At 39.2% G+C, this 24,383-nt stretch overlaps 1 protein-coding gene across 2 annotated transcripts in view; it reads left to right on the forward strand.

Annotated features, from left to right (window-relative positions):
- The first annotated feature begins 10,339 nt into the window (after positions 1–10,339).
- CROT (carnitine O-octanoyltransferase) overlaps positions 10,340–24,383 on the forward strand; it is a 72,403-nt gene continuing 58,359 nt past the window's right edge. Inside the window, exons 1-6 of one of the 2 annotated variants that reach the window (XM_055307456.1) lie at positions 10,340–10,405; positions 10,996–11,087; positions 16,590–16,725; positions 20,471–20,595; positions 22,080–22,261; positions 22,426–22,550. In XM_055307456.1, coding sequence (XP_055163431.1) covers positions 16,611–16,725; positions 20,471–20,595; positions 22,080–22,261; positions 22,426–22,550 — 547 coding nt within the window. In that variant the 5' untranslated portion in view covers positions 10,340–10,405; positions 10,996–11,087; positions 16,590–16,610. Of the gene's footprint in view, positions 10,406–10,782; positions 10,891–10,995; positions 11,088–16,589; positions 16,726–20,470; positions 20,596–22,079; positions 22,262–22,425; positions 22,551–24,383 lie in introns of those variants that run through there. The other variant, XM_055307455.1, reaches the window with a different exon arrangement.

Below are 24,383 nucleotides of genomic sequence, written 5' to 3' on the forward strand. Positions count from 1 at the left end.
ATTGGCCATCAGTGTGTCTTCTTTGGAAAAATATCGATTCAAGTCCAAGAGCAGGTCATTTGAAATTTTGCCATAAAAACTTCATCAAGTTGTTGAATTTCTATTTCTCAGTAGAAAAGCTCTTACTGAGGAAGAGTTCCTACTTTCTTCTTTTAGTACCTGATTAAATGGAATGTTTCCTCAAAAATATTTTGTATCGAATAACAAACATAAGGATTAAATTTATAGTATTTAAGCTCATTCACAAAACTAACTCTCCAAAATGTAGAAAAAGGCAGCTTTCAGTGCCTTTCATTTTCTTGGAAAGTAGTGATATGGAATTTCATATTCCACACAGTGCAAAGATTGCTACTTAAGAGAATCTTCTACGAAATGTATTGGAGAGGTTGCTCCTAAGAAAACTCATAGTTTGTCTTTGTGTAAATCCATTTTATCTAATTTGCTTAAGTCCTGAATATGAAGTTGAATGGAAGCCAGCTGTCTTTCAAGTCAGGTGAGATAGCTCAAAGGACACAGACCATAACATTCATAACACTTCTTAGAAAGATCCATATCCTGATAAATACTCACTTTTATGTTCTTGTCTCTTGCAGTGCAGGAACTATAACAATAACTTAGTGGGCACTGGGAGTACTTCCTAAGCAGCAAGCTCGCTCACTATTGCTTTCTCGTGCACTCTCTCTCTTTTCCTTCAGTAGTGAATTCCTTTTTGAAAATGAAAGCCTTGTTTTTGGTTCTACCTCTTGAAAGCTTGCCACTCACTTTGCTACACTCTCTAAGAGTGTAGAGTGTAGCAACGTGTCTCTAAGACACGTTCTAGCTTAGAAGCCTACAACAATGGCTCTCTAGTGTCAAGAAAGATCTTGAAAGGCAATGGGGTATAGCAGAAAGTGAGTAAGGGAATCTGCCCTCTAGACCTGTGGCAGTGAAGGGGGAAATTGTACCATTGGGGCCTCGGTCTCTTAAATTTAAAGTAGAAGGTTGTAGTTCCTGCTTTCAAATTTTGCATTTTTTTTCCCTCTGTAGCATTCAAGGCTCTTCATTAATTAGGATCATTTATCCATCTCTCTCTCTCTATGCATACCTAATGTGACTCTTTCATCTCCACTGGCTGCCTCATCCTCCCTCACATACTTGTCCAACACTCTACTGTTACTACTTTCAGAATGAAAGCCAATCTTCCTTCCTCCTTACCAACTGATACATTTCCTGTGTGACCAGTCTATCCCAAATTTTCTCCAAGTTAGAGCTCGTGATAATCTCACCTATGTTTTAAAATGCTGTGGCAGGGGGATCCCTGGGTGGCGCAGCAGTTTGGCTCCTGCCTTTGGCCCAGGGCGTGATCCTGGAGACCCGGAATCGAATCCCATGTCGGGCTCCCGGTGCATGGAGCCTGCTTTTCCCTCTGCCTCTCTCTCTCTCTCTGTGACTATCATAAATTAAAAAAATAAAAGACACACCATATTCTCCAGTTATTTTCACATGGACATTTGTTTCTGCATCTTTTAACTACATACACTTTTTCTCTCTCTTGTTTTTTTTCCTTCCAACCCTTCTCTCTTATTACACAGGATTTGAAAGTGCTTTTAACAAAAAGTTAAAAAATATGTATGTAGGACAAAGGACACTCTGTGATCAACATTTTGCTGTTTCCTGCTACCTATAGCTTAAAGGAAATCCAGTTACTTAAATTTCATTACCAAAACTTGTCCTGAACTCAAACCTAAGAGAAAGTTTTAATGTGGGACATAATAGGAGATATCGTAAGTGATGCAATAAATGACATTCTTAACATTTTTATAGCATACTTCAAATTTCATGTGATTGCTCCTTGAGAGGGCCTTCAACAAAGCTGAAGTCAAAACACTAACTTAAAACTAGTGAAGATGATGCTTTAAAAACTTCATGTATAGTTCCCTGCAGAATTTTACACATTCAGTACATGCTGAATAATGACTTATTTGACTTCTTTAAGGGAGTTTTTACATTATTGCCTTTTAAAAACTGGGGATGAAAGTCTGCCATGTTTTTCTGTTAGGGTACCTAAGTAATTGAAGAGAACTGGGGATGTAGAGAAAGCCAGCTGTACTAACTTAGGCAGTCACAGCATGGTTGAACCTCCTTCTTTTTACATAGTCACTTAGACCAGGGCTTCTTAACCTCAACACTATTGACATTTTAGGCCAGATAATTATTTCTGTAAGATGTTTAGCAGCATCTCTGGTCTCTACCGACTAAATGTCAATAACATCTCCACTTACAGTTATGATCATCGGAAGTATTTCCAAAAATATTTCGGGGGGCAAAATCACCCCATTTTGAAAATTATTGCTTTAGATTGTGTGAGACAGCTACCAGGTAGTACTAGCTAAGACACTTTATGGCTAGACTTTAGTTGTTAGGATAAGTTTGTGTTCTGCAATGTGATTTCTACACTCTTTGTGTTAAAATTCTTGTTTATATACCTTTTGAAAATTTAAGTTTGTCCTCATTGAACTGAAAAAGGAATGTCCTCATTTTAGGTGGAGAACTCAGCATGTTGGTTACCACACTGAAGAACCCAAGATACATGATAAGGAGACACAGGGAGAGTTGTAGACACTGAAGTTCTCTCTTTTAAAAAAAAGCTCACTACTATTTCTTCCTTCCTGAAATTTCATAGGATAGTTATATTTTCTTTGCAGCCTCATATAAACTTCCTCTTGAGCTCCAGATTTGTACACCCAAATATTTCCTGAACATGGCTCTGAATATTTCAAGACCACTCAACATCAACACAGTGCCTTTGAGACAAGTGAGAGGAACCTGACTACACATCACATGTGTCCTGAGAGATTTAGGCTCACATGAGGTGGTATTCTCCCAAAGTATAACAAGACAGAAATAAAAACAAAAAAGACAAGGATTGTTCTAGAGGTCCCGTGAATTCAGAGAAAGAGAAAGCTTAAAGGAAACCACAAAAATACTAGCTGAGATGGGACATTTTCAAGAACTGAAGTAAAGTAGACAAGGACTATCAGTACAGGAGAAATCAGTGGTCGTTAGACAAGGTTCAGATGGTTCTGCCTGGCTCTAATAAAATGTGAAATTACTTCTCCAAAGGAGCATAGTAACCTTACGAATTTGTGTTTGAAAAGTACGCAGTCGTTTCCAGCAACTGGAAAGAGGGTAAGGAAAAGGATTTGTGTTTAATTAATTTCACTACAATAGAGATCTTACTTATATACCATGTATATCTCAAGTGGCTTATAGGTTAATATGTTTACATAAACTTGACATAGTGGCAAAAGGATGCTATGATAGGGGAGAAGATAAGTTTGATATTTGGAGTAGAAGTGGAAATCTTTCCTCAGCTTCTTGATATTAAAGATGGTAGGACAAACATCACTCCATGCTTTGCTTGCCTGTGCTTTGTAATATACAGATTGTTAAGAATAAAGTACAATAACTGGTGCTTGATCTTAAGTGTGTAGAACATAATTTCATATTTCTTTGGCATTACCGAGGGTACTTCAGATTGTGCAACATTTCAGATCTTTATAAATATCAGGCATCTTGGTAAATACTAAACATTAATTCCAAATATTTGTGCTTCCCATTTTTTAGGTTCCATAATCACAAGAAAGTATGACATAACAGGTGACTTCATCTCATCTCATGGTTAACATAAAAATCCTTATTATAAAACTTTCAAATAGTAATTTTAAGTGTTAGTGTCTAATTTTAGTTACAAGCATAATAGACAAGAAGCAAGCAAGAAAACAAAATACAATTAAAAAAACAAGAGCTCAGAGGAGTTGCAAATTGTTAAAGGTACTGTGAAGAAAAAATACAAAATAACATGACACCTTCCCTTCTATATATATCCATAATGAAGTTCCCCCTGTTTGATATATGGTATCCTTTCTAATAACTGAAGGGTAGAGGAAAAAAGAAGTGCAGAACAATGGTTAAATACCCAGAATTATTTTAAATATGCAATACCTTCAATATACTTCAGAGAAAATATACATGTATTTTTAATAGGCAAAGTATATTATAAGGCATGTATCAGAATATGAGGTATAAAATAATATGGAATGCAAATTTAAAAAGACAAAATATTTAGTTTATTACCAAAAGGTAACAAATGAAAAGTCACTCTCAAAATCTGACATTCCCCTCTAAGCACTTAATGTTGATTGATAGACAATTTTTGTATCATTAGTAGAACATTTAATAGTTAATTATAAAAACACAACTGAAAATGGAAAAATATTTCTAAAACTAAAACAAGTTCAGGTTCAAATGTCAGTAAACATGATGAAACATAATCAGGTAGCTCACCCATAATTCCATGATAACTAGTTTCTCAAATGACTTTTTTTTTCCTTTTTTAAAGTTTTTTTTTTTTTTTTAATTCATGAGAGACACAGAGAGAACGAGAGGCAGAGACACAGGCAGAGGGAGAAGAAGGCTTCATACAGGGAGCCCGATGTGGGACTCGATCTTGGGTCTTAAGGATCATGCCCAGGGTTGACGGTAGGCGCCAAACCACTGAGCCCCCAGGCTGCCCTCAAGTGACTTTCAGAGTTAGATTCTTGATACTACTATTTGCCTTGAAGCATATGGCCTGGTGATTAGCTCTCACTGATGTTTTTCTAGAGGGCTGACCATAGCATTTTTTATTGGTAAACTATAGTTATTTAAAAACTAAATGGAATAAGACTGGTTTCCTTTTGTGGACATATATACATTATTTCTATTATTTTATTTTCTTGTTGTTTCTCTTATTCTCTTATCTGGAGGAAAAAAATCCTCTATATACTCATTAACATGATTATTATGCCTTATATAAATTTTAAATCTAGTGTTACTAATAAATATTCACATTGAATTTCCCATTTGTAAATAGCTTTTTCTTCATAACAACTGTGTAAATGAAGATGTCACTGCCTAATACTGGAAAGAACCAAGAACAATGGTATTTCCAGGTCACTGACTAGATTTGGTTTCTCAGAAGCATAATCTAGATGAAAAATCAATATTTACATATCAAATCAAACACTATTCTGATGTCCCTAGCTATCTTGCAAAATGTTCTGCCCTTGGAAACAAAGGAAATCCAAAATACCCAAAGCAGTCTTAAAAAAAGACCGACAAAGTTGGAAAACACAGACTTCCATATTTTAACTGTAATAATCAAGACAGTGTGGTACTGGCATAGAACAGACATATAGATGAATCAAAGAGAGTTGAGTGCAGAAATAAGCCCTAAAATTTATATTCCATTGACTTTTGAGAAAGGAGCCAAGCCAGTGTGACTGGGAAAGAATAATCTTTTCAACAACTGATTTAGGACAACTGGATTTCCAAATGCAAGAGGATAAATTTGGATCCCTTCTTTAGGCCACACATAAAAAGTTAACTTAAAGTGGATCATAGGTAATAGATGTAAGAGCAAAAATGATAAGACTCTTAGAAGAAAACATCAGAGTATATCTTTATGATCTTAGCTTAGGTAATGATTTCTTAGCTACACCATCAAAATTACAAGTGATAAAAGAGAAGACTGATTAGGACATTATTATTAAAATTAAAAACATTTGTGGTTCAAAGAACACTATCAAGAAAGAGAAAAGACAATTCATAGGAGGTGAGAAAAATATTTGCAAATTGTTTATCTGATGATATTTGTATCCAGAATGTATAAGGAATTTAACAACAAAAAGACAACCCCGTTAAGAAATGAGTAAAAACTCTGAATAGATATTTCTCCAAAGACACACAACTGGTCAATAAGCACAGGAAAAGATGCTTAACATCATTAGTCTTCACAGAAATGCAAATTAAAACCATAATGAGCTAATACTTCACATCTCCTGGGATTGCTATAATCAAAAGGACATACAATAACAAGTTATTACTGTTATGTTGCTAGTGTTTTTACAGTGTGGAGAAACTGGAATCTTTATTCATCGTTGATGATGGGAATGTAAAATGGTGCAGTCACTGTGGTGAGAAGCTGCGTGGCAGTTTCTAAAAATGTTAAACATAGAGTTAGCATATGACCCACCAATTCTGCTCCTAGGTATGAAAACGTATGCTCACATAAAAACTTGTACATGAACATTTATAGCAGCTTATTTTAATAACTAAGAGACAGAAACGATCCAATTGCCTATCAACTGATGAATTGATAAATAAAATGTGGTATATCCATACAACATCATTTAGTCATAAAAAGAAATAAAGTACAGATATATGCTACGACATGGATAGATCTTGAAAACATTATGCTGAGTGAAAGAAGACAGTCACAAAATACCTATGGTATGATTCTATTCATATGAAGTGTCTAGAATAGGCAAGTCTAGAGACAGAAAGTAGATTAATGGTTGCATAGGTCTGGGGAGGTAGAAATCGGGGGTTGGTGAGGAACGACTGCTCACCAGTGTTCTTTTTGGGACTGATAAAAATGTTCTAAAATTAGATTATGGTGACTGCATAACCCTGCAAATTTAGTGAAAACCATTGATTTATATGCTTCAAATGGGCAAACTATGGTATGTAAATTATATCTTGATAAGGCTGTTACTTTTTAAAAAATGTTATGTCTGTTTAGTAATAAGGAATTTTATATGAGATATAAAAACATCATAGTTATCTTAACTCTTCCCCAGGATTTCAGTGGTAAATTTTTATATAGAGTGAACATCATCAAAGGCAATCCCCAAACAATGATCAGCGCTAAAAAGAGGCCCCTGTGTGTTTATCTGTTGTTGGTAGCGGAGCTAATTTTTAGCCTGTGGTTGGTCTTTTTGCATCTAGCAAGCTTCAGTTTGCTGCTGGGTCCTTCCCAAAATGACAACCTTTTTATCGTCCTCTCCATTAGAAACAAGAAAAGATCACACAAGTATTTTTTCAATATGTTCACTTTACACATTGGGGTGAAAATAAAGATCTATTCCATAGATTAGAGCTATGTATACATTACTGCATTACTTCTTAGTGACGTAGGCAAGCCCTATCTGAAGACCCAAATGGGGTCCTTGGCTTTGTGCAGGATAGAAATCAAACATAAGCCAGAGACGTGAAAGCAGTTTAATGAATAGCAAAAGTGATAGCATATAGCACATGGAGCATCTGGGAGGCTCAGAAAAGGGGAAGGAAATTTCTCCATTGCTTGGGATTAGGGTTTTATATTGGAAAAGAGTCCAGGGCATGGATTCCTTCAGGAATCCAGTTTAGGGTCCAAGTAAAGATGAGTATCCGGTGAACAATAGGAGTTATCCTATAAATTATGGAAGGTAGGGGGTACTGGCGCCAGTGTCCACTGAGATTTGTTCTTAATATGTCATCAGGTGGATGGGAGCCTAGGACAAAACTCAGAGAATGATCAACTCTCTTGCTTCTTCCTTGGAGAGGGAACATAGCTTCTTTGGTTTTACTCAGATGAAAGATGAAATATAGAACATGAGTAAATGGAGCCTAGCAGAGAAACAGTAGAGATGGAGTTTTTCTAAAATGGAGTCCCTTCAGTTCCCTATCTCCTGAGAGTTTCAAGTCTTAGCAGTAAACTACATATGCAGATGGACATGCAATCTTCTAGTAGTTTTACATTTTTTATTATGGAACTTACCCAGACTTGTCTATAAGGGCTTTTTCTATTCGTAGTATAGTGAGAAAGAGCTATGTAGGACTAAATATGAAAGCTCTTTTATGGCAACTTAAAAAAAGAAACTTATTATCACCACTTATAGTACTTAAAAGTTTTTCTCCAGAAAAATATATTTTTTTAAGATTTTATTTATTTATTTATTCATGAGAGACACAGAGAGAGAGGCAGAGACACAGGCAGAGGGAGAAGCAGGCTCCATGCAGGGAGCCCGATGTGGGACTCGACACACCCCGGGCCTCCAGGATCATGTCCTGGGCTGAAGGCCGCACTAAACCGCTGAGCCACCCAGGATGCCCCAGAAAAATATTTTGATTCGTGATCAGTTTTAACTCTTGAGACTTCTTGTTATCGATGTACGTTATGTAACTGAAGCATCTTCCTCATCAGCCAGTATATTGCCCACATCATTCTAGAAAATGCAAAGTAATTCAAGTTTAATCTGAGCAGAACATAATTTGGAATCTGCCATTAAAATATATATTATACATTTTGAAGAAAAATCACTTATGTGTTTTTTAGGATTATGGGTATATACAATTGCCAGTAAACATGTTTTAAAAGATTGCATTTTTTCCCCCTGCACACTCAAGTCTCTGTTCCTGTAATTTTCAATGAGCCCACATTTTTTTTCCCCTTTCAAGAATCCAGGAATCTTTACAGAAATGTTTTGCTTCCCTTTAAATCAATATTAAGAGTAGGATAAAGACAGTGAAGATAAGAGATCCTAAATTCTATGCCACCAATGGGCATTAGACATGTACAAACTTTTTAAGAGGTGCCAAAACCCATTAGGAAGAAGAAAAATTCAGTGAAGGCTTTTGAGCAGTATTTTATTATTCTGTTTAAGAATACTATCTTGGGATCCCTGGGTGGCGCAGCGGTTTGGCGCCTGCCTTTGGCCCAGGGCGCGATCCTGGAGACCCGGGATCGAATCCCACATCAGGCTCCCGGTGCATGGAGCCTGCTTCTCCCTCTGCCTGTGTCTCTGCCTCTCTCTCTCTCTCTATCTGTGTGACTGTCATAAATAAATAAAAATTAAAAATTAAAAAAAATTATTAAGAATACTATCTTGTAAGCGAATTTTAACATTACCCAGGACACATTTCCATACTATGAGAAATGTTCTTTATTGCAGCTTCAGAAATAACTACTACAAATTTACAATTCCGTATCTGAAACCTTGGCCTGGCATATTTCAGAATTCAGAACTCTTCTTAGAAAAGTGTGTCTGTCGGGCAGCCCAGGTGGCCCAGCGGTTAGCGCCGCCTTCGGCCCCGGGGTGTGTCGAGTGTGTCGAGTCCCGTGTCGGCTCCCTGCGTGGAGCCTGCTTCTCCCTCTGCCTGTGTCTCTGCCTCTCTCTCTCTCTCTCTCTCATGAATAAATAAATAAAATCTTTAAAAAAAAGTGTGTCTGTCATGTATTATGCAACACCTTCAACAAGAGAGCTGCTGTACTGTAATCAAACGCATTAATGGTTTTTTTAGGAAACTGATCAATAGTCACACCAAGTGCATATTCAGCTGTGCAGGGCTTCAATTCTGTTCAGATTTAACTAACAAGGGAGTTAGGGAAGACAGATAAAGGGCTGGGACCTGTAAATGACATGTTTATCTGAAATCTGGTTCTTTATGAATGGCGTCTGGTTCAGAGCCAGAGTAAACTATAGGTCTTTTCGTCCATAAAAAGGAAACAATGTATTTAAAATGAAAACTGAAACAGTATATTTTGCTTTAGCCTGCGAAACTAATTAGATTATGATCGTCTTGAACTTGTGTAGCTCCACTCGGTCAGAAACTCCCATTTTTTTGGCGCTATAGTAAAAGACACCAGATCAACCCCACGCTTGTGGGGTGAGCATCCCTCGCGGCTTCACGGAACGTGGGCATCAAGAAGGACTGTAGAAGGGCGGGAAGCCAGGGATGCTGCAGAGCGCTCCCGCACTATCTACACGGGGCCAACTTCAGTCTCAGCGGCATAAAGGGAAAGGGATTAAATAGACATCTCTGAGGCCACCGCTCTCTTGCCAAGACACAGGGCGAACTAAATTCCTTTCGAGGCATTGGTGTAAAATCTTGCTTGGGGGCTGCAAAAAAACTCTCACAGGTAAGGGGGAGGAGTGGCTAATGAGCCGGAGCCGGGGCTAGAAGAGGAAGGGAAACAGAGTGCCGAGTCTTGCACAAATCGGGTGAAAACGAGCCCGAGCCATCAGTTCCTGGATCGGTCCCACAGAGTTAAGCGTACGCGCGTGGGTGGAGCACGGCGGGACCCGAGCCTCGGCGCTCTCCCCGGCCCGGCGCTGCGCTGCGCTGCGCGTGCAGCAAGCAGTTAACTGCTGCGCAGCAGGAACTGGGCCTTTCCTCGGGCGTCCGGGAAGCGTCTCCCAGGGGCGCAGCCCAGAATCGACCTCCCCGAAGAGGACGCCCACGGGAGGCAGGGCTCGGTCCTCCCTGAGCTCAGGCCCAGCCCGTCCCCCCGGCTTCAAGTAGTGGGCGGGGCCCTCGCGGCTTTCCATCCAATCTTCGTTCCCGGGTGACTGCGGGGCGGGGCCCTCGCGGCTTTCCGTCCAATCTTCGTTCCCGGGTGACTGCGGGGCGGGACCCTCGCGGCTTTCCGTCCAATCTTCGTTCCCGGGTGACTGCGGGGCGGGACCCTCGCGGCTTTCCGTCCAATTCCCGCTCCTCGGCTGCGGCGGAGAAGCCTGCCTGTGCGGCGGTGGGCTGCGGCGGAGTAGGCGAAGCGTCAGCGGTGAGGACCCGCGGGCTCCACCGGGCAGCGCTCCCTTCCTCCCCGAGCTCTCAGTGATGGTGGGGGAAAGTTAAGTGGCGTAGAATGAAGTTAAAATAGCGTAGGACGGTGGGAGTGCCGGGACCCGGCGGGAGCGTGGTGTCGTCAGGCGTCTTCCAGCGGGCGGGAGCCGTACCCCTGAGGCTGGGCCCCTGGGCTGACCCCTAGTGCTGCTGAGGTAGAGTCCTCTCCCTTGGTGGCCTCGTGAGTGTGCCGAGCCGCTCTCGGTGTGTGGTGGGAGGAGTGCGAGCTCACTTGGCGCTCTGCGCCCCCACTCCTTGCCCTGGGACCCGCCCTTGGGAGGCACTTTGTCTAATGAGAGTGTGCTTGCCCGAAACCCGGTTAACCCTGGAGTAATTATGAGCCAGCTGTTTAGCAGATGAACTGTTTGCGTCTGTTGGCTGTGATTCCCAACGGTTTAAGACTTGCGGCTTCCCGGTCCCGAGGTTGGTTTGTGCTCCACGTTCCTTCACCAGTTTTTGTTAAAAAATGTCTCCCCCCCCCCCCCCCCCCCCCCCGCGCAGTTGTGATGCTTGTTTTCCTTCCCGCAGTCGCCAGCCTGGTTCAAACCTCTTTGCGTTCTCAAAGCAGAGTTGTTGCAGCAGGCTCCTGGCGGTCCTCAACTGCTCATCTGGGTGTACCGGTAGGTGACAGTATGGTTGGTTGGTTGTTGTTGGTTTTTTTTTTTTTTTTTTAATTTTTGGTTCTCTTTTCCGCTTGGGGTTTACATTTTCTTACCTTGAGGAAGCCTACTATAATTAATTCCAGTATCATCATTTTATTAATGCCTATGTAGGTTCTTTTGGAAGTATTTAATGTTCGCGGTTGAGAGTTTTGAACACTCAGCCCTGAAGGAGTCTGGTAGTTCATATTTTCAGTGTGTACCTTTTGATGAGTTAAGACTAGTAGGTATGGGATTGGTAGTCTTGGCATCAGTTTTGTTGAATCAGTTAGGTAACAGGAAGATACACAACGAACAGCATATCTCTTCTATGCATGTGTATTTAGATTCTTATTCCTGACTTAACAATTTATCACAGACTAAACAGTTCAAAAAAAAAAATCACAAATTGGTTATCTCAAAGCTTCTGTAGATCCGAAGTCCAGGTAGGTTTAGCTGGGTACTCCGCTTAGCATCTCACAAAGCTGAAATAAAGGTTTCTGGAGTTCTGCAGTTGCTGGAGACTCTGGAGAAGAATCCACCTCTAGGCTTTTGAGGTTGTTGGCAGAATTCATTTTCTTGGAATTGTAGGATGGAATTGTTCCCATTTCCTCACTGGGTTCCAGCTGCAGGCTTTCTCAGTTCTGTAGGGCCACCTGTATCTTCATAGCCAGACAGTGCCTTCAGTCCTTTTCGTGCTTTTAATTTCCCTGAGTCATCTACAGCCAACTTCTGGTGGAGTTGGTATTTGGAACCGTATCTACATTTCTATTAGGTCTAAAGCTAATATTTGTGGAATGTCAAGATAAAGTATAGCCCAAGTCATTGGATATGTTGTACCTTATTTTTGGGCTATCTCTTTATAACAGTGATGTAGGGGGAGGGGCAAGATGGCGGAAGAGCAGGGTCCCCAAATCGCCTGTCCCCACCAAATTACCTAGATAACCTTCAAACCATCCTGAAAATTTACGAATTCGGCCTGAGATGTAAAGAGAGACCAGCTGGAACGCTACAGTGAGAAGAGTCCGCGCTTCTATCAAGGTAGGAAGACGGGGAAAAAGAAATAAAGGAACAAAAGGCCTCCGAGGGGGAGGGGCCCCGCGAGGAGCCGGGCTGAGGCCGGGGCGAGTGTCCCCAGGACAGGAGAGCCCCGTCCCGGAGAAGCAGGAGCTGCACCAACCTTCCCGGGCGGGCGGAAAGGGGCTCGCAGGGAGTTGGAGCAGGACCCAGGAGAGCGGGGATGCCCTCGGGCTCCCGGGGACACTAACAGACACCTGCGCCCCTGGAGAGTGCTCCGAGCTCCCTAAGGGCTGCAGCGCGCACGGCGGGACCGACCGGAGCAGCTCGGAGGGGCTCGGGAGCGGCTCCACGGAGGGGGCTGCAGGGCGGGAGCGCGAATCCAACAGCGCAGGCCCCGGAGCACAGGGCGCCGGGACACAGCCCAGGATCCGGCCTTCCCCGGGACCGGCAAAGGCCGGGAGGGCCCAGGACAGCAAGGACGCTCCTGCCCCGAGCTGAGCAGATCAGCGGCCCCGCCCCGGAGCCTCCAGGCCCTGTGGACAGAGAACCGAGAGCCCGAGCCCCGTAGTTCCTGCGGAGGCTAAATCCAGGCTTCCAGAGTTGCCATAGCAACTGCTGCTGTTCCTCCTGGGGCCCCACGGGGTAAACAACCCCCGCTGAGCCCAGCAGCAGGCAGGGGCAGAGCAGCTCCCCCAAGTGCTAACACCTGAGAATCAGCACAACAGGCCCCTCCCCCAGAAGACCAGCTGGACGGACCAGTGATACTCCCCCGTGTTCCAATACAACTTGTTTTTCGCCACTCTGCACTGAGCAAAATGACTAGAAGGAAAACTTCACCTCAAAAGAAAGAATCAGAAACAGCCCTCTCTCCCACAGAGTTACAAAATCTGGATTACAATTCAATGTCAGAAAGCCAATTCAGAAGCACTATTCTACAGCTACTGGTGGCTCTAGAAAACAGCATTAAGGACTCACGAGACTTCATGACTGCAGAATTTAGATCCAATCAGGCAGAAATTAAAAATCAATTGAATGAGATGCAATCCAAACTAGAAGTCCTAACGACGAGGGTTAACGAGGTGGAAGAACGAGTGAGTGACATAGAAGACAAGTTAATGGCAAAGAGGGAAACTGAGGAAAAAAGAGACAATCAATTAAGGGACCATGAAGACAGATTAAGGCAAATAAATGACAGTCTGAGGAAGAAAAACCTACGTTTAATTGGGGTTCCCGAGGGCGCCGAAAGGGACAGAGGGCCAGAATATGTATTTGAACAAATCCTAGCTGAAAACTTTCCCAATCTGGGAAGGGAAACAGGCATTCAGATCCAGGAAATAGAGAGATCCCCCCCTAAAATCAATAAAAACCGTTCAACACCTCGACATCTAATAGTGAAGCTTGCAAATTCCAAAGATAAAGAGAAGATCCTTAAAGCAGCAAGAGACAAGAAGTCCCTGACTTTCATGGGGAGGAATATTAGGGTAACAGCAGACCTCTCCACAGAGACGTGGCAGGCCAGAAAGGGCTGGCAGGATATATTCAGGGTCCTAAATGAGAAGAACATGCAACCAAGAATACTTTATCAAGCAAGGCTCTCATTCAAAATGGAAGGAGAGATAAAGAGCTTCCAAGACAGGCAGGAACTGAAAGAATATGTGACCTCCAAACCAGCTCTGCAAGAAATTTTAAGGGGGACTCTTAAAACTCCCCTTTAAGAAGAAGTTCAGTGGAACAATCCACAAAAACAAGGACTAAACAGATATCATGATGACACTAAACTCATATCTGTCAATAGTAACTCTGAACGTGAATGGGCTTAATGACCCCATCAAAAGGCGCAGGGTTTCAGACTGGATAAAAAAGCAGGACCCATCTATTTGCTGTCTACAAGAGACTCATTTTAGACAGAAGACACCTACAACCTGAAAATAAAAGGTTGGAGAACCATCTACCATTCAAATGGTTCTCAAAATATACCCTAAAAACTATAGAACACTTCTGAAAGAAATTGAGGAAGACACAAAGAGATGGAAAAATATTCCATGCTCATGGATTGGCAGAATTAATATTGTGAAAATGTCAATGTTACCCAGGGCAATTTACACGTATAATGCAATCCCTATCAAAATACCATGGACTTTCTTCAGAGACTTAGAACAAATTATTTTAAGATTTGTGTGGAATCAGAAAAGACCCCAAACAGCCAGGGGAATTTTAAAAAAAGAAAACCATAGCTGGGGGCATCACAATGCCAGATTTCAGGTTGTACTACAAAGCTGTGGTCATCAAGACAGTGTGGTACTGGCACAAAAACAGACACATAGATCAGTGGAACAGAACAGAGAACCCAGAAGTGGACCCTGAACTTTATGCTCAACTAATATACGATAAAGGAGGAAAGACGATCCACTGGAAGAAAGACAGTCTCTTCAATAAATGGTGCTGGGAAAATTGGACATCCACATGCAGAAGAATGAAACTGGACCACTCTCTTGCACCATACACAAAGATAAACTCAAAATAGATGAAAGATCTAAATGTGAGACAAGATTCCATCAAAATCCCAGAGGAGAACTCAGGCAACACCCTTTTTGAACTTGGCCACAGTAACCGGAGAAGGACAAACAGTGTATGTTCTCATTCATTTGGGGAATATGAATAATAGTGAAAGGGAATATAAGGGAAGGGAGAAGAAATGTGTGAGAAATATCAGAAAGGGAGACAGAACATAAAGACTTCTAACTCTGGGAAATGAACTAGGGGTGGTGGAGGGGGAGGAGGGCGGGGGGTGGGGGTGAATGGGTGACGGGCACTGAGGGGTACACTTGACGGGATGAGCACTGGGTGTTATTCTGTATGTTGGTAAATTGAACACCAATAAAAATTAATTTATAAAATTAAAAAAAATATATAACAGTGATGTAGGTTAAACTCTTATACCCTAACAAAGCCCAAAATACAATAACGTGAATAAAAGTGTTTTTTTCATACTTCTAGATGGAGGAGGCTAGGACTAGTAGGAAGATTCTGACAACCGCCATACATAGCTTCCATAAACAGTTGCAAGGTGCTGCTTCAGGTGGTCCTGTTAGGCAGTGTGAAGGAGAGAAAGCACAGGGGGATACATGTAGCTAGTCCTTTATGGGGGCATGACCCGGAGGTGACACATTACAGAGTCATACCGAGTGAGGTCCAGGGCAGGGTAGGAAAGATAAAACTGTGTGGCTTTACATCAGTTGAAAGTCAGGATTTTGTTAAGAAAAAAGGGGAAAACAAATTGGCTGATAATCTTTACCACTACCCTTGCTTTTGGTAAAGTTTTATTCTGTAACCTGTGAGTGAAATATTTTGTTTGACTTTGCTATTTTTTTTAAAGATTTTATTTATTTATTCATGAGACACACACACACACACAGAGAGACAGAGAAAGAGAGAGAGAGAGAGAGAGGGAGAGGCAGAGACACAGGCAGAGGGAGAAGCAGGCTCCACGCAGGGAGCCCTACGTGGGACTGGATCCCGGGGTCTCCAGGATCACGTCCTGGGCTGAAGGCAGCGCTAAACCGCTGAGCCACCCAGGTTGCCTGACTTTGCTATTTTAATTTAAAAAGTGGTATTTGCAAGGATAGATAATTCCTATTAATGTTCCTTGATTTCTCGGTTGCCATTATAATATATAACTTAGTTTTTAAAGACGTCTTTGAGAAATCTCATTTTCTGTTCATCATTTGTATCCCTCATTCACATTTTGGGTTAGTTTGATTTCTCTGAAGAAAATAAATTTGTGGCAAATGTTTTAGATTGCTTCGGGATACTTGAAACCATTCTGTGTAAGCCTCAAACCTGCATAAGTAGGCTACAGCAGCTTGTCATGTGATTTATGTATTCTGTGATATTCTACAGCTGGATGAGTCTTATACTGCTCTTCATACTTTACTCTTGAGAGTTCTCTCTTTCCGCTTTCATACTTTTCTACACATCTGAATTCTACCTACCCATTTAGACCTACTGGGAGTTTCCTCACTCTCACCTAGCTTTTGTGTAGGGTGAAGATTGTGATCAGAGTTGTGGGTTTGACCTCCGGCAAGTTGCTAAATCTCTTGAGGTTTGATTTCTTCATATAAAATGGAGGTGAATACCAAGAGGCAGAGATAATACGAAGATTAGATAAATATCTTCTATAACACTTGTTGTACTACTCAACAAATACTAAGCACTCAATAAATCATAATTACGCTATTCCCACTCATGACTCCTTGAGTTCCAGCACTTGGAGACTACACTCTTTTTCTTTTCTTTTTTTTCCCCAGGTTATTTTCTCTGACAAGTTTATGAATTCCTTGAATTCCTTAAGAACTAGTACCAAATTCTGGATATACTGGGGTCCCTAAATAATGATTTAGTGAATTGGAGCTGGCATATATAAGAATATTTATGAGATTAAAACTCTGAGGGCTTTTTCTTTAGTTTTCCTGTTGTGATCGCATCATGGAAAATCAGTTGGCTAAATCAGCTGAAGAACGAACATTTCAGTACCAGGATTCTCTTCCATCTCTGCCTGTTCCTTCACTTGAAGAATCATTAAAAAAATACCTTGAATCAGGTATGTTTGTAATCTTTTAGTATATGTTAATATTATTAGCAACATAGAAAACTATGAAATTATTAGAAGTTGATGAGGGTCTAATTGCTTTTTCCTTTAGGCTCTTGATAATTAAAATATCCTTAAAATGTCCAGAACTTGGGGCACCTGGCTGGCTCAGTCAGTTAAGAATCCAACTCTTGATTTGGGCTCAGGTCAGGATCTCAGAGTCTTGAGATAGAGCCTTGCACTGGGCTCCGAGCTGGTTATGGAGCCTGCTTAAGATTCTCTATCTCCCTCTGCCACTCCTCGCCCAAACAAAAAACAAACAAAAAACATTTTAAAATGTCCAGAACTTTTCTGTCTTTATTTCTCAAGTAATTTTTTCTGTAGTTTAAAAAACCACATAGTACTATTAAGTTTGTAATTATAAAAGTAGTAGGCCTCTGCCTTATTCAGTACTGCCACCCCAATCCCACTCCCTCAGGCAAATATTTTCAAGTAGTTTATCTTTTGTTTGTATTGTTTATCTCTGGATTTAAAGTAACACTTTAATACTACTATTTCTTAGGGTTTTGTAAATTGTAGATATTATAAATTTGTTCCTAAAAAGATGAGGATTAGGTCTTTCACACCTTTAAGCTTCCCCCTGTTCACACTCAACGTATAGGCAATCCATCATAATGATATTTTCCTTTTCATTCTTTCAGTATAGTTGTACAAAATCACCATTTGGGATTAAATTAGTATTCACCTGATTTAATTCCAGGTTTCACTTGATTTAAATCAATATGTACCAGAGTTAATTTACTCAACCATTTAGGGTTTATTGTTATGCAGTTATTCACAAGAGAACCATTCAGTGTACTTTGGTTGCCTCTTTGCGTGTTTGTTTTGTTTTGCTCATTTGATATTTGCTTACTTTGCTTTGTATCCTTAAGAATTCACTCCCAAATACTTCAGTATACTGAAAGTCCCTGACTACATTATATACATTATATATGATACATACATATGTACATATACATACTTTATATACATAAGCTATTCTTTCATTTTCATTTCTTGGGAACATCCCTCCTGGGGCCCTCTTCCCTCTTGCTCCAAGTAGTGTGTACTTTTCTTGAGTTGGCTGGACCACTGCTAATCCTGGAGCTTTCCTTCCCTGTCTCTGACAGTTCTTTTTACCCCTCTCCCCTTGGAATCTTGGATTTCCTGGTTGTCTTTCTTTTTATTTGTCTTTTCACCTGTATTTGTGAAGTACATCTTTAGTAGCTGCTTGATAAAAGTTTCTGGGGAGGAAAGAATGTAAAACCTAAACATTTATTCTTCCCTCATACTTGGTTGTATGGCTGGGTATAGAGTCTTCTGGATTGGAAATGAGTTTTCTTAAGAGTTTTGAAGGTATTGTTCCTCCTGAGGAGTTCATCCTGAGATGCCCCTTTGTTCGATCCTTTGTGACTTGTTTTTTACATTCTGGATATGTTTGGAAACCTTTTTCTTCATTCCTACCATCTGAATTTCTTGATGTTCCTTAGTGTATAGATTTTTTCATTTATTTCTCTGAATATACAGTAGGTTCTTTTAAGTTTAAAAATTCATGTTATTCAGTTCTAGGACATTTTAAAAATATTGTTTCTTGGATAGTGTTCTCTTCCTTTTGCCTTCTCTTTCTGGAATCATATTTATTGGATCTGGAGCATTCTGGACTGAGCTTTTAATTAAAAAATTATTTCCCTCATTATTAGTGCCTTTCCTTCTAATCTGTTTACTCTTTTGTACCACCAATCCTATTTCTGCTTATTCTGCTCTTTGATTGTCATGTGAGAGGCTTTTCTCAAGTATCTGACAATCATTTGTCATTCATTTTTGAGAGTTAGGTTCTAAGAGATGCCTGGGTGACTCATTGGTTGAGCAGCTGCCTTTGGCTCAGAGTGTGATCCCGGGTCCTGGGATCAAGGTCCGCATCAGGCTCCCTGAAGCCTGACTGTGTCTCTCTCTGCCTGTGTCCATGCCTCTCTCTCTGTGTCTCTCATGAATAAATAAAATCTTAAAAAAAAAAAAAAAAGACTTATGCCCTAAAAAGCTGATTGAGAGCTCTGTGTGCATGGATAGGGGCTTTCCCAGTGGGCCTTCTAGTGAACCTTGTTTCTGAGATCTAGCAGTTCCACTTGCCATGCCCAGATATCAGTAATACTTTCACTTAGACTGATCTGTTTCCCCAGAGAAGAATCCTCTTTTGTTTAGAAGGCATGAGCCTGATGTCTAGTGTTTTGGCAGCTAAGGAGGGGAAGGAGGCTGGAGGGCTCATTGTTCTGGGTGTACACTTTAATAAGAGTCTTTTTTTCAGTATGGATTAGGATCTGTGTATACTGCTTGCTTGCTGGTTTAATTTCTCCTTAAGATTAGACCTCTAGTTTCTCCTGGCATTGGTAGGAAATTGCCTGGCTATCCAGAATGGAGAAAGATTTGCAGGGGTGGGTGTAGATGGGGTGGTTGTATGCTCCTTCTGAACACTTATAAGCAACCTGTTTTCAGTCTCTTTGCCCCCTGTGGAAGTCCATTTACCTTGAATTCTTGAACCTTTTTGGGGTTCTACTGCAGAAACTGGCTGACTTCTTGGTGTGCACCTTACCCTACCTGGTAGGGTAGGTACCTTCCACTCTCCAGGTTTTAGATATTAACTTTCTTCTTTCTACAGATTCAGTCACCATTTTCTCATCTGATTTCTAATTTGTGAAATGGTAGCTTAACTAGTCTGCTGCCGTCTACATTCATATTCTTTGTTCTTCTAGATTTATGCCTTTTTAATTACTGTCATTTTAGTAAGCTTCTAGAAGTATTAGAGATAAATGTATGCATTTAGTTCACTTTGTTTAACTGAAAGTCATCTGATATTTTTTTTCTTTTTTTCTTTTTCTTCATTTATTTTTATCTGGGAATTCTAGTTTCTTTTTTTAAATTTACTGATTATTCACTCTTTTGATTATTCATTTTGCTTGTACTTTTTCTAAATATAGCTATTTAAATTGACTTTAAGATAGTATGTTGAAGGGGGGCACCTGGATGTCTCAGTTGGTTAAGTGTCTGCCTTTGGCTCAGGTCATGATCTCAGGGAGCCTGCTTCTCTCTCCCTCCCTCTGTGGCTCCTGCTGCTTGTGCTCTCTCATTCTTGCTCTAAATAAATAAATCTCTAAAAGAAAAAGATAGTACTTTGAAGAGACAAAACAGAAGGAAGATATTAAACAATAGATTTTCATTTTCATGGACTAGGGACTCTCTCCCCACCCTTGTTTTTTGTTTGTTTTTTTTTTTTTTTTTGGGAAGAAACCATTATTGGCTCTGGGCAGGCTTTATACTTAAATTTACATATATATTGCATTTACATACATGATGTTCAAGGCTCTGAACATTAGTGGAAAGAAGCCTTAATTTTATTCATGGCTAAACAGGATTTACTTTTCTGTTGGACCAATACCTAGGTGATAGTCCTGTCTTTATCATTTTAATTTCATTATCCAGAATGATTTTAAAATAATTTTTCAGAAAATGTTTATCAGATTACACAGTATCCACTGTTTAATTTTTTACAGCATTTTGCAGTGTTGCTTTTCAATCATTTTCATGTTGTAAAATCTATTACAATTTATTGGACTGCTGTGATAATTAAGGCATACATAATTGAATCTCAGTATTTGTGTAATGATGGAGATAAGTTTGTGCTACTTGATGTCTAAATATTTAAATGCATATTTTTTCCTTATAGTAAAGCCGTTTGCAAATAAAGAAGAATATAAAAAAACTGAAGGAATTGTTCAAAAATTTCAAGATGGTATTGGAATGAAACTGCACCAGAAATTACTGGAAAGGGCAAAAGGAAAAAGAAATTGGGTATTTATGTTATTGTACTTATAATTAGAAAATTGATGATATTTAAAGAATGAAAAATAAAAATGTCAGTAGCTTTCATTTTAAAATTATTAGTGTAAATATCCTTGCAGTCATTGTCACAGTCATCCAAAAGAACTAATGAATTGTTTAGCTCCAGGGAGTTTTGAGTGTTATGTGTGAGATCCTGTCTTGTCAAAATACAGATTTCCTAGGACCAGTGATTCTGAATGGGGGCCCAGAAACCCTTGTTTTAACAACTGTCCCATGTGGTTCTGGTAAAAGTGATCTGTAGACCTTGCTTGTGAGAAACATTTTGTTCAGGTAAGCCTAGCCTAAAAAACCTCCAGACACTAAAAATAGACTTATCACATAGGTGGCATACAAATATTTAAACATCGTATGGGAGAGAAAGGACCATTACAAAATTGAAGAATGGTTATCAGTATTACATCTTTCAGTTAGATAGATTGAAGGGGAGATGTTGGTATAATAATTACTGAGGCAAGCAATAATTTTCTACAAGGAATCTTTGATTTCTTCAGCCTAACTACTTCTGTAATATGAACCAGAGGGTAAGTTTTCATATTTAAAAAACATTGCTTTAATCTAGAAATAATGATTGTAATTATCTTTAAGCTTTAGAAATAAAAAGTAAGCTGATCTTTTCATTAGTCATTGATACCTATAATGGAATAATAAAATTTTATACTTCCAGATTCTTTTATTCTCAATCTTGAGCGATTTTTTAATTAAATCAGGGTAAAGGGAAAGAAGTCTGTGTCCTTTTTGCTTATTTATTTTTCTGAATAATTGATTATAGTTTATAACATCAGTTTCTTAAGAAATAACTCCAGATAATTTGATGAGATCTGCTTACTTATGCTTGAAATTCAATTGCATATTGTGAAAGAGGGACACAGCACTGTCTGTGAAAAATCTAGGTTAGTTTTAAGTGTACTGAAAAGGTTTTATATTTCTGATTTAGTATTTTAGTTTTCTCTTGGAAAAGGAAAATTGCAAATGCCCTAATATTTTTTACAATGAAGTGAAGGTTTGTTTTATATATATTGTACCTAGGTGCTCTGAGAAAACAAACCTAAGTACTTTGGTATTTGTGACTCCAATTTTTTGTCTGAAAAGATGCCTTTTCAGTGCTTTCTTGTTGCCTGTTTTTGGTAATGTAGTTAAACTGAATAGTATTGAGATCCTACAATTTCAGAAGAAAGAAATGATCACAAAAGCATTTCTCAAAATATAAGTTGATTTTAAAACAAGAAAATGTTTTATTTTTTTGTTTTTAAAACAAACTTACTGAGGTAAAATTAATTATAATAAAATCTGTTGCCCGTGTACAATTGGATATGGGTAAGAAAACATGTTAAGTGTTAGCAGTAAAGAGAAAAGAACAAATAACAGCTTTTTTTTTTTCTTCCTGCAGTTACACATTCAAGTTTCATTAGGTTGATGTTCTTAATTTCTTTTAGCTGGAAGAATGGTGGCTGAATTTTGCCTATCTGAATGTTCGTTTACCATCACAACTAAATGTCAATTTTGCTGGTCCTGGACTTTACTTTGAACACTACTGGCCTCCGAAGGAAGGCACTCATTTGGAAAGAGGAAGTATATATCTTTGGCATAACTTGAACTACTGGCAGCTACTAAGAAAGTAAGGACAGTTGTGTGAATTTTGTAACAGATTTACCTAAGTTTCAGGTGGCAAAATATTGAGAAAACTTATTTACTTGTTTGAGTATACTACAGTTGTGACTACTTGGTTTATAAGTTTTATAATGACTTGTTGATCAAAATACTTTTTGTTTGTTTTAATAGAGAAAAAGTACCAGTTGATAAAAGTGGAAATACTCCTCTAGATATGAATCAGTTCCGAATGCTGTTTTCTACCTGCAGGATTCCAGGGATTTCTAGAGATTCAATTAAAAGTTATTTTAGGACTGGTAAGTGGAAAACCTGAGTGCTTTTTTCTGATAAAGGCATTGGGATTTGGGTGGTTTTGCTGCAGTTTCTACTATGCCACTATGGAACATACTATTTCAAATATTTCTTTACTGGATTTTGACTAATCAGAGGCTTTCTGTGAACCTTTTAGTCATTGTGATTTGTCAGAAATAATTTATGGGAATGGATTTTATAAACTGTACCTTATATTGTTATATATAAAACCTGAAGCCTAAGTTGTGTCATTTGAGGGTTTAAATTAATTAATTAATTAATTAATTAAATTAATCGGTATTAGGAAATCTGGAGCATATGATTTGGATCTGTCTCTGACCTCTCCATATTTGAATTCTCCTTTTGATTATGCTTGTCTGTGTTTATCATGCCCCATTTTTCTTTGTGAGTATGCCCTCCCTTCCACCTTGAGCAGTCTAAGGTGAGAGCCTGGTATCAGTCTTCTTGAAGACATATGAGTTCAGATAGACTAATCAAAGTGTTTGTTTCTACTGCCAGTTTAATGGCCAATTCTGCTTGGTGTACCAGCGTATCTTGAAATGGAAAATTCTGTTTTAAGTGCTGGTTTCCGGTTGTTTCAGGATCTTTTTCTTTTTAGAATTTTAATAATATAGTTTATAGTTACTGTGGAATGTAATTATGAAAGGATATTTTTCTTACCTGAAATTTCATTTAAAAGTAAAATTTCTACAACCAATTTTGCTTGTAGTGTGGGAAGAATGAGTTTACTTTCATGTAGAACTCAACTCCTCTTCATAAACCTCATTAGATGTTTGAGATATTTAGTGTCCTCAAACTCACTCATATTTATCTTGATATTACAAGTGAAGGATGTGGGTATTTATGGCATAAAGTTTGCTAAATGCCCAAATATGAATAGAAAAGATGAGCAGGAGAAAACGGAGAATAGCAGTAGCAAAGAGAAAAATATGCCTATCAGGATCTAATATCAGTAGACTTGGTTTTCAGTTCAATCTTTATCACTTCATAGGTCCTTAGATAAGGTAATCCTTTAAGTTATAATGTGTAAAATGCAGATTCACTAATAACGTGTCTCTTAATGTAGTCCTTTAAGCTGTCATGGCTAGTATATTCTTATACTTAAGACCATGTGAAGTGTCTTAAGAGGTGTAGATAGGGATAAAGCTGAGGGAATAACTAAACAAAAAAATAACAGTAATAAATACTATATAGAGAATTCAAATAACATGAGTAACTGGGTGGCTATTTTAGAGTAGGTAATCAGAGAAAGCCTTTCTAAGGATCTGAATGATATGATGATCCAGCAGTTTTTTTGCTTTTTGTTTTTATCTAGTTCAGTTTTTTGTTTCATGTGTTGAGGAAGGAATCCTGTAGGCATGAATAAACTTGGAATGTTCACAGGGGAATATGGATGGGGGCAGAGTAAGCAGGAGGCAGAGTGGACGATTAGAGTGTTGATTAGAGGCTGGATTGTATAGTACTTTGGAAGCCAACTAAGGTTTTTGGCTTTTATTTAAAATGCGAGTAGATAGTTTTGAGAAAGAAAGTGACGTGATCAGATTTGTGTTTTCAAAAGATGATTCTACCACTGTTTGAGGAATAAGATTTTTAGAAAACAGATCAGAGTAGAAGCAGGGAGATCAGTTAGAAAATTGTTTTAGTAGTCCAAGAGAGCCATAATAATGACTTGTAACTAGGGTGATAGCATGATGCTGGTAAAAAGTTGTTAGATTCTGGGTATATTTTGGATTTGAGTTTAGTAGAATTATTTATAGATTGGTTGTGAGATGTGAGAGAAAAGGGGGAATCAGAGATGACTTCAGGATATTTGGCTT

This window comes from Nyctereutes procyonoides, unplaced genomic scaffold (genome assembly GCF_905146905.1).
Source record: "Nyctereutes procyonoides isolate TBG_1078 unplaced genomic scaffold, NYPRO_anot_genome, whole genome shotgun sequence".
NCBI lineage: Eukaryota > Metazoa > Chordata > Mammalia > Carnivora > Canidae > Nyctereutes > Nyctereutes procyonoides.